Source organism: Myxine glutinosa, chromosome 5 (genome assembly GCF_964187855.1).
Source record: "Myxine glutinosa chromosome 5, kmMyxGlut1.1, whole genome shotgun sequence".
Taxonomy (NCBI): domain Eukaryota; kingdom Metazoa; phylum Chordata; class Myxini; order Myxiniformes; family Myxinidae; genus Myxine; species Myxine glutinosa.
In genome coordinates, this window is record NC_136265.1 from 51,125,333 (window position 1) to 51,142,950 (window position 17,618).

The 17,618-nt window shown below is 45.6% G+C and overlaps 1 protein-coding gene across 1 annotated transcript in view; it reads right to left on the reverse strand.

Moving 5' to 3' along the window:
- LOC137427547 (uncharacterized) overlaps window positions 1-14,978 on the reverse strand; it is a 29,965-nt gene extending 14,987 nt beyond the window's left edge. The window contains exons 1-3 of the mRNA XM_068117126.2: window positions 14,720-14,978; window positions 13,757-13,819; window positions 11,795-11,935 (exon numbers count right to left, since the gene is read on the reverse strand). Of these exons, the coding sequence (XP_067973227.2) occupies window positions 11,795-11,935; window positions 13,757-13,819; window positions 14,720-14,840 (325 nt within the window). The 5' untranslated portion in view covers window positions 14,841-14,978. The remainder of the gene's footprint in view (window positions 1-11,794; window positions 11,936-13,756; window positions 13,820-14,719) is intronic.
- Window positions 14,979-17,618: the final 2,640 nt, after the last annotated feature.

Consider the following 17,618-nt stretch of genomic DNA (forward strand, 5'->3'; position numbering starts at 1 on the left):
TAACCGTGAACTCCACATTCCTTAAGGCGTCCATGTAGGGAATACTCCGCTGGGCCTCCCGAAAAAGTGCTATAGAGAGGTTTAAATTTGGGGGCTTTGGTCACCACCTCTTAACCGTCATTCAAGAGAAACTAGAAGTGGTTGACGCTTGGTCCAGAGGGAATTAATCTAGGGGATTGTGTGAAATTTTGTTGCTTTGTTTTTAAGTGATGACTGTGCCCGGGGGGAACTGATGATTTGGGGGGGGGTGAGTTATCTGGTTTGTTTATCCAAGTTGGCCGGCAAAGAAAGTTTTCGCTGGGTTCAAACTTTCTTTCTTGAAGGGGGGGAGTGTTACGGATTTATGTGGATTTATGTGAATTACTATTCAGGTCTTTGCTTATCAATGTGTAGTCGAGTAACGGTTGTTGTGATTAAAGGGTCAGGAGCCCTTCTGGGAAAAAGGAGACCGGAAACGGAAGAAGAAAAGACACGAGGTCCTGGAGAAGCGATGATCTTCTTCCTCTTCCTCGCCGAGCTCCGACGAGAGTTGGGATCGATATTGAGCAGCGTGGAGGACGCTGCGTTTGAAAGCCCGTCTGACAAAAGGAGTTACCGGCGCGGGGTACTTACCCCTTGACACGTCAAGTTGCCGTGGGTTCGTGCACGGAACCCAGCGTCCGGCACAGTTCGCCTCACCGTCTACAAGGACGCGTACGGGTCGCACCTTGGGCCTCGCGCGCGTTGCAAGCCGCGCTTGGTTTTGCCCCGTTGCGTGGCAAGGAGGTGTGCGCTGCAGCAGCTGTCCCCGGTACGAGACGTGCACGTTTGGAGCACGTCCGCCCGGGGTTCGTTTCACCGCCCGTGTGCGGAGAAGAGAGACATTGTGAGGGACAGTGGCCCAAGTGGTCGTGAGTGGGGACAGGGGGGGACACATATGTAAGATGGCCATCTTAGTGATTGATTGTTGATTGTTGATGGTTGTTGATTCCTTGGGGGAATATATTATTGATTACTCTGGATCCTTGGTGTGGGGTTTCTTATTGACTGGAATTCATATTGATTGCGTTACGAAAGCGTATAAATCATATATCTTTCTGGCGGGGTGCCTCCCACGGTCCGGGGGTCACCGAGACCAGGTAGTCACCGGGAGGACCACGTAACAGTGTGTGCGTGCGGTGCCAGTGGGGTTTATTATAGGTAAGGAATGAATAAGGCTGCATCTTCGTCTCTTTCTATTGCCATGTAAATAAAAGGCTGCACATTTTGTTGTTACTTTCAAACCTGTTCAGGTACGTCTTTTCTCCATTGGCCTAGCATCATCCGAGACCGAATTTCGCTTGAATCAGGTCCGTAAATCACGTCAGGTAACGCCGCTTTCCACACCGTGCAAATCCGCTCGGCACGCAATGAAGTGTGGGAAGCGAAGGTTCAATCCCCGGTTTCTTCGGTCGTGTGTCTTGAAGGTATTTGGGATTATTTGACCAGCAAACTCTTCGGTGCGGGGCTGGGAGGTCGGCGATCGGAGTTGCTCAGCAACCCGTCGATCACGAGTTTAGTTGCTCACGGTCAACGGCCTGTGGAACCGGAGTTCGAGAGGGAACGGGGTCATAAACCCCCCTTAGTACGTCGACGAACCCAGGATCCGCAACAAAATTGATGATATATGTGTGATTAATTCATAGGATTTATCCAGAAAGTTGAATGTCAGATAAGAGTATTATTGATGACTAGCCGAAACCCGTGGAACATCCACGGAAGGGAGGATGTGGTGTATGGATAGAGTGTACCATTATGGATGGCATAGGGGATTTGCTTGTCCGAGTAAGAGTTAGGAAGAAAGATGAGAATGATGAGTGCATATATGAACAACGATCGCCGACACCAGCACAAATGCATGCTCTGGATTGTCCACTCAGTGGACGGCTTGCTTTCGCCTTCGCCTGTCCAATCAGCGGACGGCTTGCTTCGCCTTCGCCCAGCAGACGCCAATACGATGGCGTCGTAAGATGGCGTCGTATCAGCAGTTAATCGGATGCTTTTGGGCCCCAACGTCGGCTAATTCAGATTTTTCGGGTATGGCTGTACATGATAAACAAAGAGCGCGGTTCGTAGATCGTAAATCCATTAGTGCCGTGGGCATGGGGTCACTGGGTGCGGCGTAAAAGGGATAACACAGTCGAGTCCTTACGCTATTATTATATAGATAGTGTTGTGGCATATCTGGATGTGTGAGTTAAAGATCTCGATCTCGCGGCTGAGATCTCGCGAGATCTTGGAGACGGCGGCAGGGATTTTCGAAGCTCCACACGGTCTCCACGTTTTTCGAAGTTAAGTCTGTTCACAATTGTATTTTGTCGAAACTGTATTTATCCTTCGGTGTGTGAAGTTATTGTGTGCAACTTTGGTTGTTTCTCGGTGTTTATCTTTCATAAATTGATCGTCTGTTTGCCGTGTCGTGTCTTGAGGCCTTGTACAGTGTGCACTGTACAACCTTGAGGCTTTGTTTTTCTCTCAGCGGTCCGTCTTTTGTGATCCAATAACTTTCGTTCTCTGTATTCCCAGGCTTTTCACCCATAGCCTACCTACTTCCTTGTGTAAATCTCAACTCAAAAAAAAAAAAAAAAAAAAAAAAAAAAAAAAAAACATTTTCCTTCTCTGTTCTCATTCGTTTATTCATTCTTATTCGTTCGTTCGTTCTTCGACCACGTGTTTCTCCCCCATTTCCCCAGATAGTTTTCACTCATTAACCTTCAATGTTTACACTTTCCCCTCAAGTTATGTATTCCGTCATATTTTATAACACCTTTTTCTTCTTCTTCTTTAAAAGGCTGCTTTCGACTTGCTCACCAAATCAATTCATCCCAAAAAAAATATCCATCTCCTATAGTGCCTTTTTTCTACATTCCCTAAACTCTCCTGCACTCCATCCTCCATCCAGCGTCCTTAAACGTATTTTTAACTCGAAGGTCACAAGAAACTCATTTTGCAATAAATGTTCGTTTCCCATAAATCGTACACTTTCAAAAATCCAATCTCACCCCTCCCCTCCAAATCTTCCCCATAACCCCTCCCCTCCAAATCTTCCCCATCACCCCTCCCCTCCAAATCTTCCCCATCACCCATCCCTTTCAAATCTCCCCCCTTGCCCCCTCCCTCCTAAACTACCCCCTCACCCCTCCCCGCCAAGACGCCCCCTCGCCCCTCCCCTCCTAGACTCCTGCCTCACCCCTCCCCTCCAAATCTCCCCCATATCCCATCCCTTTCAAATCCCTCCCCTTGCCCCTTCCCTCCCAAACTCCCCCCTCACCCCTCCCCTTCAAATCTCCCCACCCTCATTGCTTCTCAATTTCCCCCCTCTCACTCCCCCTCCTCAAAGCGTCCTCCCCGCTTCTTCCCCCTTCAAACTCTCACCTCCATCTCCCCCAACCTTCTGCCTCGCTCTTCCCCCTCCTCAAATAACACCTCATTGTGGCTCACCCAATCACCATCAAACCTTTTGTCCGCCCCATCCTTCCCTTTCTCCGAGCTATTCTGAAATCTCTGACACACCTTCAACAGCTCTCCCTACCTCTTCCACCTCTTCCACATCTTACCCTACCCCTCCTCCCCCCTGTTCTGTATCTGATGCTCCCCCTTCCTCTTCATTAACGGTATGGACCTCAAACATCCGGGGCCTTCGTTCAAACTTAACTGATCTCTCCATACAGGTTGCTTCTGTCAAACCAGACGTGATCTGCTTAACAGAAACTTTCCTCCTTTATGATGTCTCTGATTCCATAGTATCTCTCCCGGGCTACTCCCTCCTCCGGTATGATAGACCTGAGCCTCGTCCTGGAGGCGGGGTTGCTATCTTTATCAAAAACTCTCTTCCTCACTCGCCCTGCACTGCACTCTCTCCACCTCGCCCCCAGGAATACCTCTGGCTACGGCTTCCCCTTCGCTCCCACCTCTTGTTCATATGTGTGTTGTACCGTCCACCAAACAGTGATGACTCAATCTACATCTCGCTGTCTGATGATATGGACCAACTTCTATCTACTCATCCCAACTCTCTCTTCCTCATATGTGGTGATTTCAACTGTCATCATGCCAGTTGGCTGGGTGTGGGTACCTCTCTCACCAGCCATGGCTCCTCAGCAAAGGACTTCTGCGACTCACTGGGACTGACACAATCTGTCAATTTCCCGACCCGGATCTCAGTCAACGGAACATCTTCTCTTCTGGACTTGGTTATGACTAACTTCCCTGAAAATGTCTGCTGCTCTTCTTCTGCTCCGATCGGATCATCTGATCATGTCCTTGTTAAAGTGGACATCTCTCTGACCATCCTCAGGGAGCCTGCTCAGCGTCGACGAGTCTGGCATTTCACTCAGGCCAACTGGCACGGTCTTCAAGCAGCCATCAATCATCTGGACTGGTCTCCCATCTCTACCACCTCTGACATCAACTCATCCTGGGAATTCTTCGAAAGTAAATTGCTCTCTCTCATGCACAGATTTATCCCATCTCGTCTTCAGTTGTCATACCCTTCCTCCCGTCCATGGTACATGGAATCTTGTGGTGAGGCTGTTGCCCAGAAACAACTTGCCTTCGTCTCCTGGAAAGCAAATCCAACGGAAGGAAATCTCATTTCCTTTCACAAAGCCCGAAACAAGTGTGTGTCCACCCTCAGGAGAGCCAGGAAACAATATCTCTCCGTTCTCAAGACCGAACTCTCTTATCTGTCTCCCTCTTCCAAATCCTGGTGGCGTCTGGTCAAATCCGTTTCTGGTGTTTGTTCCCCCTCCATCCCCTCCCTTACCTCAAACGGCTACACAGCTGACTCCGCACGTGAAAAAGCTGAATGCCTCAACTCTGTGTTTGCCTCTAAATCTTGTGTCCCAAACCCATCCCTCTCTGTACCCACCATACCCAGTCGTACCCTGCTGCTCCTGGACTCCGTGTCCTTTCCTCCTGACAAGGTGGAAAAGTTTCTGTCAACCCTCGACTCTGATTCTGCAACTGGACCCGACGGCATCAGCCCACGGGTCCTAAAATCCTGCTCTGCTGCTCTGTCTCACCCTCTCTCTGTTCTCTTCACCCTCTCTTTTGCTCAAGGTCAACTGCCATCTGCTTGGAAATCAGCCAACATCACCGCTTTGCACAAAAAAGGTGCAAAAACAGATCCTAGCAACTACAGACCAATCAGCCTTCTCCCAATTATCAGCAAAGTCATGGAATCCATCATTGCTTCTGATATGAAATCTTTCCTCTTCTCCAATGGCTTGATCTCTGATCATCAATTTGGTTTCAGACCAGGTCACTCTACTCTGGACATGCTGCTTCTGCTGTCTCAACAATGGATGGAGGTCCTCAATGCCAAACAGGAAATTAGAGCTGTCTCCCTCGACATATCACGTGCCTTCGACACGGTCTGGCACCCCGCTCTGCTCACCAAACTCTCCTCCTTTGGTATCCATGGAAATCTCCACGCATGGCTGGCGGACTTCCTCTCTAGTCGTCGTCAACGTGTGGCCCTGAATGGGTTTCTCTCATCTCCTCTTCCTGTTCAGGCTGGAGTTCCCCAAGGCAGTGTTCTGGGCCCCGTGCTTTTTCTGGTCTTCATCAATGATCTCTCTGACTCTCTCGAAAATCCTCTCTATCTCTTTGCTGATGACTCCACTCTCTGCCGCTCCATTCCTCTTCCCTCAGATCGGCAGTCTGCTGCCTCCTCACTCTCTGAAGACCTGGACAAAATCACAGACTGGTCAAACAAGTGGAACATGTCTTTCAATCCTGACAAATCTCACACTCTTACTATGTCTCTCCGAAAAGATCGACTGGACAACCCTCCCATCTACTTTCTCAACAATCCTCTCCAAGAAGTTCTGTCGCTCAAGATTTTGGGTCTCACTATCTGCCATGATCTTTCTTGGGAAAACCACATTTCCAAGCTGGCCTCCAAAGCCAGTCGCCGACTGGGCATCCTCCGTCGTGCGAAGTCCTTCCTCGGCACACCTGAGCTCCTCACCACATACAAGGCTTTCATCCGCAGCTCAATGGAATACTGTTCTCCCCTATGGGCCGGTGCTCCTGCCTCACACCTAGCTCGGCTTCACGCTGTTGAAACCAAAGCTTTCAGAATTATTGGAATCTCCCGCGATGAAGCTATCTCTGAGGGCCTTTCACTCACTCACCGCAGACAGGTTGGTGGTCTTTCTGTCTTCTACCGACTCCTCTCCGGCCTTGCACCCCCAGCTCTCTCTGTGCTCTGTCCCCCAAATATTCCTACAGGTCGCACAAGATCTGCCAGCAACCCTCTGATGGTTAAACTGCCGAAATCTCGGCTCTCTGCTCACCTTCACTCTTTCATTCCTCTTTTCTCCCGCCTCTGGAACAAACTCCCTCACTCCCTTCAATCCCAATCCTCCCTCCAGGTCTTTAAAACAGCTGTTCACCACCATCTCTTATCTTCCCCCATCCAAAACCTTGATCTTTTCTACCCCCGCTAATTCACCCCAGATCCACCTTGTTTGAAATTCCAACTTCTTTCCTGGAAGTCCTGGCAGTGTCCATATGTTTTATACCTCTCCCACCGCCCCCTTCCCACGCCCCCCCCCCCCCCCAAGCCCTCGCCCTCTCTCAGATCTCTCGATGTCTCCATGTCTCTCGGTCACTGCTCTCAAATGTTGTGTTTGTGTCCTTCCCCCTCTCTCCCCATCTTGTCTACCGCTCCCTATGTTATATGTTTTATGTGTCGGTTTGTCTTTCTGTGTGATTAATGTTCGCTCTTTCACGAGCCTCGACCTTGTATACAAAAAAAAAAAAAAAAAAAAAAAAAAAAAGATGGAAATAATTGTTTTATTACAAATCTGTATCATAAAGTTGACTATTTGAGTTTTCCTGTTGTCTTGTGTACTTTTCCGTCGAGCAATGCAACGGTTAGGATAGGTTATCATGTGTTTTCTTCTCGGCTTATTAGATTTGCTAACATTTGCTCTATGCAGCATGATTTTGTGGTTCGTGCGAAGATGTATTCCATTATGTTAGAGAGGGGTTATTGTGCTAATAGTTTGATTAGGTCATGTGAAAATGTTTTTAAGACGTCATTGTAATCTCAAGTTTAAGTTTGGTTGGTTTTCATGTTAACAGGTTCCAGCAGCATTGGAAGTTGTGTGAAATCATTAAAATAAAAAAGTAATGAGGATTTGTTTTTGGTTGTTGGTCTTGTTGTTTGTTATTTTTTTCAATCAATTGTTGAAACGGGAAGTATATTATTAGTGTTTAACCCTATCGGACCCGCTGTCGACTTTAGTCGCCACGGCCATACTCAACCTTCTGACATGAATTTCACCATTCATATAACTGCATGACACAGCTGGAAGTGTCTGGTCCTCACGAGCAGTGCTCGCTTTAGTGGAACGGGTCCGATAGGGTTAATGGAAGGGGGACTTCATTATAAATAGAGGGCCTGTGTATTGATTTGTGTGCTGGTGAATTGCTGTGTACATTCTGTGGCGGTAAGGAAAGTGGTAATGTATTTCTGGTGTGTGTGTGTTTTCTGTTTGTATGTATGATTTATTTATTTATTTATGTTTATTTTTGTCCTCCATCCTCCTTTCTTTCCTTTTTCCATGTATTCGCAGTTGTTAAAATGCGATCTGTTTCTCTATTTGCGGAAAAGTGTCCCGCATATTTGCGGGATTTTTTCTATTCCTCTATTCAAATTTGTGGTTTTTCAAAGACACAAAAAAAAATTCACGAACTGCCAGCTTGACACATCTTACTATAATTCACCAAATGTCTGTCCATCCGTCCGTTCGCAGGTACCGCAAAAACGGCTGAACCAATCGCAACGATAATTTGGGTGGGTAATCCTGGGACCCCCTGGAGTAAAATAGGCTGTATTGTTTTTCCAATTTTCGAATTTTCCAGTTTTTCCAAACACGATGGAATAATATTTACCGACATGAACAGTGATGTGGCTTTTATTGAAATTCTACAAATACTGTTTGGATTTTGATGAGAATTATGAACCTGCCACAAATGCGGAAGTGGACAGATGACGGCAATGAGCTGGTTTGATAATTACCCAATACATTTGATAATATCGCAATATATTTTAAACCGTCATTTAAAACAGTATTTTGTTAAAGCAGGGGTTCCCAACCTTTTTTGTGTTATGGCCCCCTTGGCTCCCAGAACACATCCCCATCACCCCCTTCCCTTTCGCGAGGGTCGAGCGGCGGAGCGCATGTAAGCAGACTAGAGAGGACTGGGGGCATGCCCCCCAGGAATTTTTTGATTTCTAGATGCTCTGTGGTGCATTCTGAGAGGTGCTTTTTCCTTTAATTGGCTATTTTGTTTGTATGAGAATTGGTAAATTATTACACAGAAAATGAGGAATTCCAAGATGAACATTGATGAACAAGATGATTCAACATGAACATTTAGTTCCATAGTTTTTTTCTGTTCCTTACTGGCTCCCAACTACATCGTTTTTGGAAGAAGCAAACAAAGCAATGTCGCTCGAATAATGCATGTTTGATATGAGATTTTAATATTATCAGTAGCAACACTATGGACAGCATAAAATAGAACTGTCACACAAGAAAACAGTATGAAAAGGTTCCAAGTCAAGAATATGTGAAAACTAAAAACCTCTGTTGTGTCTGTATTTAACGCAGTGTGTTATAATCTCACAAAAAGAAACTCAATTCGACAACAACTCAGGTAATCAAAACTAGGGACGCGGTGCATGCGCCGTAAAAGTGAATTAAAAACTCAGTGGGATGGCTGAAATTGCATTTTAGCTACCAATTGGGGTATCCGTGGTTGAGTCACAGTCAGGGCACAGCGGAGGTCATCTTCCACGTGGAGCCGATTACGCTGTTTCGATTTGATATTCAACAGCGTGGAAAACCCCGCTTCACAGAGATAGGTAGACGAGAATGGCAGAAGCACCCGGATAGCTATCTGGCTGATATTAGGGTAGCGACCCATTCCCACCCAAAACTCCGTCAAGCTCTTCTCTTCGAATGTGTCTTTGGCAAATGAATCGTTTCGGAGATCCAGGAATTCATCTTGCATTGCCTCCGGCATGCTCTCCACAAAAAGGTTGATGGAAAAATGATTCCACACAATTTTTGCCTCATTGTCATCTAAATCAGGAAAATACTAATGAAATTCTAGCTCCAGTAACTACAGATGCTCAAAAATGTCATTTTTCAGTATGGGATCAATCTCTTTTCCAATACTGTCTTGCAATTCAGACATTCTTTCGAACATAGCAATGTTTCCTGTGTTCACTTTCCTGCGTCAGTTTTGGAGCTTGGCAACAAATCCTCTGAGATGATCGTGGAAAAGAATAATATTAGTCGCTCTTCCTTGGAGCTTGAGGTTCAGCTGGTTCTGCTGCTCGGAAATGTCAGCAAGAAAAGCAAGTTTACCCCATGGTTCAAATTACCCCATGGCCCCCCGAGAAATACACCATGGCCCCCCAGGGGGCAATGCCCCCCAGGTTGGGAACCAAGGTGTTAAAGTATCAATTGATGATTGGAATTGAGTGAATACAATTACGATTTTGAATTCGTAATTGTATTCACCCAAACATACGGAGCTTCACATCAGGATTTAAATATTTGTTTATGTCACGAATGTTGTTAAAAGTTTATTTTTTATATTAATGCTATTTAATTTGTGATTGGAGTTATGCTGTTTGGAATGAAAAAAGAGATATCGAGTTCAAGTGAATGACGAAATGCCGTGACGGTTTCTACTTTCTAAACGTGAAATTCACGCATCGCCATATCCAGATTCACCATTGACTAGGTATGGAACAAACGTACCCTTTTGTTTGCGAACGGGTACGTTTTTCATGGAAGTCCTTCACGAACTTGCTGTCCATGTCTGACGTGCGCCTGAAGGTGCTACAGGAATGTGGAATTTATTGGTTTCATGCTTTAGCATTCGCCGTTTCCGTATTGTCTGTTTGCTTCTGGCTTCCCACCCGTGCATAGCACGGGTACCTCACTAGTTTATAAAACCTATGTTTCACCAGCCATGCATAAAGCAGGTGGAAATACGCAAAAAAAAACATCTCATACGAGCCGCGAGCATGACCCTGCTTCTATATTCACTGCTGTGTCCTTTGCATTTTCATGGCTTTCGTGGCTGCGAATTTTAGCCACACTATAATTATCGAGAGCCTCGCCATTCGTGATTTGGTCCTCTCTGTCCGCGGACTTTTGCGACTCAGGAACCTATCCCCCCTTTTTCCATTGAACCAATGCCCCGCTATTCGCAGTTTCACTATTTGCGGAATTTTCCAGGAACGTATCCCACGCGAATAGCGGGGTCCGACGGTATTTTCAAGCGGTGTGTTTGTTTGTGTGTCTTTAGGTTACTTTTTCGAGGCCAAACTGCAGCACTTGGTACCCAAAAAGTTTGGGTGTCTGAACTTCAGAACAACCCTCACAACCACCCTATCACCAGACTTAATCTCTTTGTCTGCTCCTGGATTACAGTTACTGTCATGAGATCCCACAATGGAGAGTCGCACTTTGATGATCACGAACAATCATGCGACGGTTCAAAAACTGAACACATTTTTCACACCTTTTTTGCTTTGTTCATGGAAACTCAGCATTATTCTAATCCCATTGCTTCAATTTTAGGGAAACTTGTTGTTTTTTTTAGGGAAAGAAAACATGCTTTCATTTTTTTTGGGGAGAGGAACACGCTTTAAAAATAAAAACAGAGGATATTGTAATCAGCTTTGTCTTTCTGTCTGTCAAGTTATCACCTCCTAAACGGTTGTTCAACAATTCGCCAAACCTGGTAGTTATGATCACCACATGGCGAGGTGCAAGAGCAAAATCACATTTTGGTGCCAACCCCTGGGGTTCTTTCTTTCTGCCAACTTTCTCTTCACATGGTGAAATACCAAAAAATGCAAAACATTTTTTTTGGGGGGAGATTTCGAAACATTTAAAAAACATTTTAAAATGAAACTTTGTATATGCAATCAACATCGGAGGATGCACGAAATACGGAACAAATGTTGGAATTTTACCCCCGGGTTCATGCCCCAAGGTGTGGAGACTTTGAGTCACAGGGGTCAAAATGGGAAAAACGTTTTAACCCTAAATTTGATATTGGATCATTCCTGGTGCAACTTTTTGCCATCGTTCAAATTTGCTATAGGTGGGAAGCACGGGGATTTGCGATGGCGCACCATTGGCTTCACTTTAGTTTCTCCTTATTTTGTGTTGTGCAATGGGAACGTCCCTTTTTAATGACAATGTGGTTGATCCGAATAGTTTGACAGATTTATTTCTCATGTAACATGCAAGTTTACCCTGAACATCTCAAACAAATATTGTGATGCTGCAATGTCCAGAGAGGAACAACGTGGCCATTAATAACGTGGGTCATTAATAACGTGTGTCATTAATAACGTGGCCTTAAGGGTGCCTTCACATACATGGATTATTCTTACGAGTCCTTACGGATCGCCAACTCGTAGTCAATCGCAAGCATCCGTAAATAACGGAAGATGATTTTTGACATGTCAAAAGTTGTTGCGAGTTGTGACGAGTTATCTACGGATACCAGCGAGTTATTTACGGATGCTTGTGATTGACTACGAGTTGGCGATCCGTAAGGACTCGTAAGAATAATCCGTGTATGTGAAGGTTGCATAAATCACTCTGTGGTGTGGCCTGTGGCCTAAAGACAAGTCCAACAGCATCTCTCACAAACTGCTGCACAATGTACTTGTACACATGACTGTCAGTAACTGGAACAAGCAGAATGTTGTTGTGGTTCACACCTTTCTCTTGAAATATTGAATCATCCTCAAATTCAGATTTGATGTTGTTGTGGTTCAGAATGTTGTTGTGGTTCAGACCTTTCTCTTGAAATATTGAATCATCCTCAAATTCAGATTCCACCTTCACTTTCACAATCAAATCTGAAAAAGAAAAACATCATATTAAAGTGGAACTTTATATTTTTCAAGTTATAAGGCATATGAAGCACCTGTAACAAAACGTGCACACACACATCAGATTTTTAAATCCCACCAAAAGTGGGAGAACAGGTCCCTCCCCAGGGGGCAAGGTGGGTGTTCTCCAATCTCCTAGGGTACTCTCTCTCTCTCTCTCATTTTAACGCAATGCAGCGAAGAATAGATCTTAGTAATTGTGTCCGACACCGTGTATATATCAATTTTATCAATGGCTGCTGGGCGTTATCCTTGCGGCCCTCATAGCAGCGCGCGGTCTGTGGGTAACCATCCACTCATGTCAACGTGTGGCCCTGAATGGGTTTCTCTCATCTCCTCTTCCTGTTCAGGCTGGAGTTCCCCAAGGCAGTGTTCTGGGCCCTGTGCTTTTTCTGGTCTTCATCAATGATCTCTCTGACTCTTGAAAATCCTCTCTATCTCTTTGCTGATGACTCCACTCTCTGCCGCTCCATTCCTCATCCCTCAGATCGGCAGTCTGCAGCCTCCTCACTCTCTGCAGACCTTGACAAAATCACAGACTGGGCAAACAAGTGGAACATGTCTTTCAATCCTGACAAATCTCACACTCTTACGATGTCTCTCCGAAAAGACCGACTGGACAACCCTCCCATCTACTTTCTGAATAATCCTCTCCAAGAAGTTCTGTCACTCAAGCTTTTGGGTCTCACTATTTGCCATGATCTTTCCTGGGAAAACCACATTTCCAAGCTGGCCTCCAAAGCCAGTCGCCGACTGGGCATCCTCCGTCGTGCGAAGCCCTTCCTTGGCACACCTGAGCTCCTCACCACATACAAGGCTTTCATCCGCAGCTCAATGGAGTACTGCTCTCCCCTCTGGGCTGGTGCTCCTGCCTCACACCTAGCTCGTCTTCACGCTGTTGAAACCAAAGCTTTCAGAATCATTGGAATCTCCCGCGATGACACTATCTCCGAGGGCCTTTCACTTACTCACCGCAGGCAGGTTGGTGGTCTTTCCGTCTTCTACCAACTCCTCTCCGGTCTTGCTCCCCCAGCTCTCTCTGGGCTCTGTCCGCCAAATATTCCTACAGGTCGCACAAGATCTGCCTGCAACCCTCTTATGGTTAAACTGCCAAAATCAAGACTCCTTGCTCACCTTCACTCCTCTTTTCTCCTGCCTCTGGAATAAACTCGCTCACTCTCTTCAATCACACTCCTCCCTCCAGGTCTTTAAAACGGCTGTTCACCACCATCTCTTATCTCCCCCCAAACAAAACCTTGATCTTTTCTACCCCCGCTAATTTCACCCCAAATCCACTTTTTTGAGGTGACTTTTGACTTCTTTCCTGGAAGTCCTTGGTCTCCTTGCGTTTTGTACCTATCCTGCCTCCCCCCAGGCCCTCTCCCTCCCACACATCTCCCGATGTCCCTGCTCTCAAATGTTGTGTTTGTGTGCTTCCTCCCATTCTCTCCCCATCTTGTCGACCGCTCCCCTTTTTATATACTTCGTTTGCTTGTTTGTTTGATTTGTTTGTTCGATAAATGTTAGCTCTTTCACGAGGCTCGACTCTGAAGACAAAAAAAAAAAAAAAAAAAAAAAAAAAAAAAACCTGGGGGAGGAATGCTTCAATGTGCAGAGAGGAATCCCTTATTAATGTACTGGGTCATTAATAAGATGGCCTTATGTCACTCTGTGGCCTGTGACCCAAAGACAAGTCCAACAGTGTCTCACAACCTGCTGTACAATATCCATGCACACATGAATGTAAATGGCACAAGCGGTATGTTGTTGTGTTGTTGTGGTTCACACCTTTCTCTTCAGATATTGAATCATCCTCAAACTCAGATTCCACCTTCACTTTCACAATCAAATCTGAAAAAAGAAAAACATCATATTAAAACTGAACTTTCTATTTTCAGTCCTGAGGCTGATGGAGCACCCGTAAGCAACTTGCAAACACACACATTTTTGTTGTTCTCCTCCCCTTCCCTTTATAAGAGGTGAGGTCCGATGGCAACAACCTCCTGCCCTGACCTGACCACAATACTCCTCCACTCCCCTCCGTCCCCAGTCAACTCTCTCCACTCTCCAACCACCACCACCTTACTGATGCCCCTCTTCACACAATCCTCCCATCCCAACCGCGGTGTATCTCTTTTCCTCCTCCTTTGTTCCCCCAACCTATCCACTCTCTTTGCCATTCTCTCTTCCCCAATCCACACCAAATGTCCAGCTCATCTCAGCCAGCATTTCACCAATCTCCCCATCAAGCTCATCTGCACACCGATTTCCTCCCTCAGTTCATCCATCCTCCTTCTACCCATCCTCTTCATTCCCACAATCTTCCTGACCCAGCTGTTGCAAACCTGCAGCCTCTGTTGTTGTCTCCCTGTCGGTGTCACCGTCTCCAGACCATAAAGGCAGGCCAACTTACGCACCACATGAAAACCTTTCCTTTCAATCTGCTTGAAATCTTTCTGTCTGCTATTGCTAAGTCAGGTATACCAGATAGGCCTACACTTTGCTGACTGAGCCGAAAGCACCCTCGACTCTGTATACAAAAGAAAGAAAAAGAAAAAAAAAAAGACTCTGCAAATCGGTTTTACAATTAAGTAAAGGAGCGGTTAAAGCAATAGGCCCTTAAACTTTAAGTTAAAGTCTAAACACGATGTTTAGGTGTGTGACGTATATGGAACCTCACGACTGAAAACGCCATTAAACTTATAAAAGAAGAAGAAGAAGACACCTCACGGAAACATGAACGTCACGTACCGGATCCGAACTCCTCATCCCCGGGGGATCCTCCTGCACCGAGCATTTTCCTCCCATCGAAGGTTCTCGTGGATCCCGGAGGGTTCACCTCGTGTTCCTCACCAGAGAGATCTCGGTTCATCGGACACAGTACAGTAGTGTAGTGTGGTACAGTACAGTCCCACACAGTCCAAGCCAGCGGAGCAACAATGTCCGAGTGAAGACCCTCTGCTCCGCTCAAACGATCCCTGAAACTCCTTTAACTCCACAATTCCAAGTCGCAGATTCGTCACAAACCGAAGATTTCTTTATAAATATTCCAGGCTATGTTGGTACATGTGGTGAATAGGAGGCGAGCTATCGCGGGCATCCTGAACAATTACATTTCAACCGACAGGGGGCACTGCGTCAGCGGCACAGCAACGAACATTGCTACCCACAGGCTCGTACCGCAAATTATTGAAGAAGAAGAAGCTGTTTATGACGTGTGCACGTTGTTGATCTCCCACGTGATAAATCAGATACAAACACAAGGATCTTCACTTATTTATCACACTCCATGTTCCCGGTAGTCTGTTGGAGACGATCACATGGAAATAGGTGAATGTTTCATCTTCCTCATACTAAAATTGAAGAAGAAGAAGGAACCTGACGGAAGAGGACATTTGGCCCACCATGGAAGAGCTCGGACAGTGAACGGATCAGGACACAACACACTGACAGGAAGCAAAAAACGCATGGATGAGGTGGACACAATGGATACAGAAGGAAACTCAAAAGAGGGAAAACTGGAAAATTGGAAGGAGGAGGGATTTGTGTGGGGTCAATGGGGGTAGAAAAGATCATGCTTTAAGTTTGGGGATGATCTGAGATGGTGGTGAACAGCTTGAAGACCTGGAGGGAAGAATGAGATTGAAGATGTGGAAGGTGATTCCACATGTGGCGAAAAAGAGGAATAAATGAGTGGAGGTGATCAGTGATCTTGGATTTAACAAGTTTCACCAGAAGGCGGTCGATGGTGGACCGTGTGATCCCTGCAGAAACCATGGGGGAGTTGGGGGTGGGGGAGGGGGCGGACAAAGCACGGGAAGAGCAGAGAGTGCAAGACCAGAAAGGATGTGGTAGAAGTCAGAGAAACCACCAACAAGCACAAGATCTGCCAGCAACCCTCTTATGGTTAAACTGCCAAAATCAAGACTCTCTGCTCACATTCACTCCTTCATTCCTCTTTTCTCCCGCCTCTGGAACAAACTCCCTCACTCTCTTCAATCCCACTCCACCCTACAGGTCTTTAAAACAGCTGTTCACCACCATCTCTTATCTTCCCCCATCCAAAACCTTGATCTTTTCTACCCCCGCTAATTTCACCCCAAATCCACTTTTTTGAAATACCAACTTCTGTCCTGGAAGTCATTGGTCCCCTTGTGTTTTATACTTCTCCCACCCCCCCCCCCCCCCCCCCCACTTCCCACACCTCCTCCCCCCAAGCCCTCTCCCTCCCACACATCTCCCTGCTCTCAAATGTTGTGTTTGTGTGCTTTCCCTTCTCTCCCCATCTTGTCTTCCGCTCCCTCTTTTTATATATTTTGTTTGTCTGGTTGATTTGTTTGTGAAATAAATGTTAGCTCTTTCACGAGCCTCGATTCAGTATACAAAAAAAAAAGAAAAAAAAAAGAAGGGAAGAACATTGACATTTTTGAAATGTGCTGATGAAGACTAATGTTAAACTAGAGCAATGCGACTGATTCGCCAATATACCTCCGCATCGTCCCACAACATAGATGCCCTCGTTCACTGTCCTAAAAATAAACAAGTTGATTTAAATCCCTTTAGCTGTTTTCAAGTAACACATTTTCACCAGCCATGACAGGTTTCACATTAATCGGTGAAGCGGTTTCAGAGAAGCGATTTTTTTAAATATCGGCTTTCAAGCTAATATGGCTGCCACACCACGTGACATATGACCTGAAAAAATGTACACTCTGCATATGTATGGGTAGTGGATCACGTTTGCGAAGTTTCGTTGTTCTATCCAAGGTGGCTGCCAAACCACGTGACCGACGACATCATCATTTTCAAACTATATGCAACAATGGTGTTAGATGATATTTGTAAAATTTCACATCGATAGGGTAAGCGGTTTCAGAGATATAATTATTTAATATTTTCCTTCAATGGCTGCCACACCATGTGACCAATGACGTTTTCATAATCATCTTTTAATCGCCATGCCTAGTCAATGACACATTAAGTTTTGAGTCATTGATTTGGTGGTTTGGGAGATGTTTTTTAAAGGTTTTAGGTTAAATCCAATATGGCTGCCAAACCATGTGACCTATGGTGTCATAAATTTAATATTTCAATACAAATAGGTCAGAGATCATGTGCATGCAATTTCAGATTTTTAGGATAAGGAATTCGATTAAAACATTTTTGGCTGGTATACCACTTCACCTATGATGTCATCATTATTATGCTTTTGTTCCCCATTGGGAGTACTTGACAATGTGCCAAGTTTCAAATTTTTCCATTCAGCGGTTTCCGAGAAATAATTTTTTCATTATTTGTATTTAATCCAAGATGGTTGCCATACCACGTGACCTATGGCGTCACAATTATCTGCTATAAATGTATGAGGTGTGTGTGTCATACATTTTGTGTCTATTTATTACGTACGTCTATTAATTAATTACGTACTATTCAAATGTACCTTTTAACCCTTTCGACTGCTGAAACCAGTTAGACCTAGGAAGACCCTTTAACACTTGAGACCCAAAAGATCACCCCCCCCCCCCCCCTCCCATCCCTCCTCGGCCCAAGCCCTCTCCCTCCCACAGATCTCCCAATGTCCCTGCTCTCAAATGTTGTGTTTGTGTGCTTCCTCCCCTTTTCTCCCCATCTTGTCGACCGCTCCCCTTTT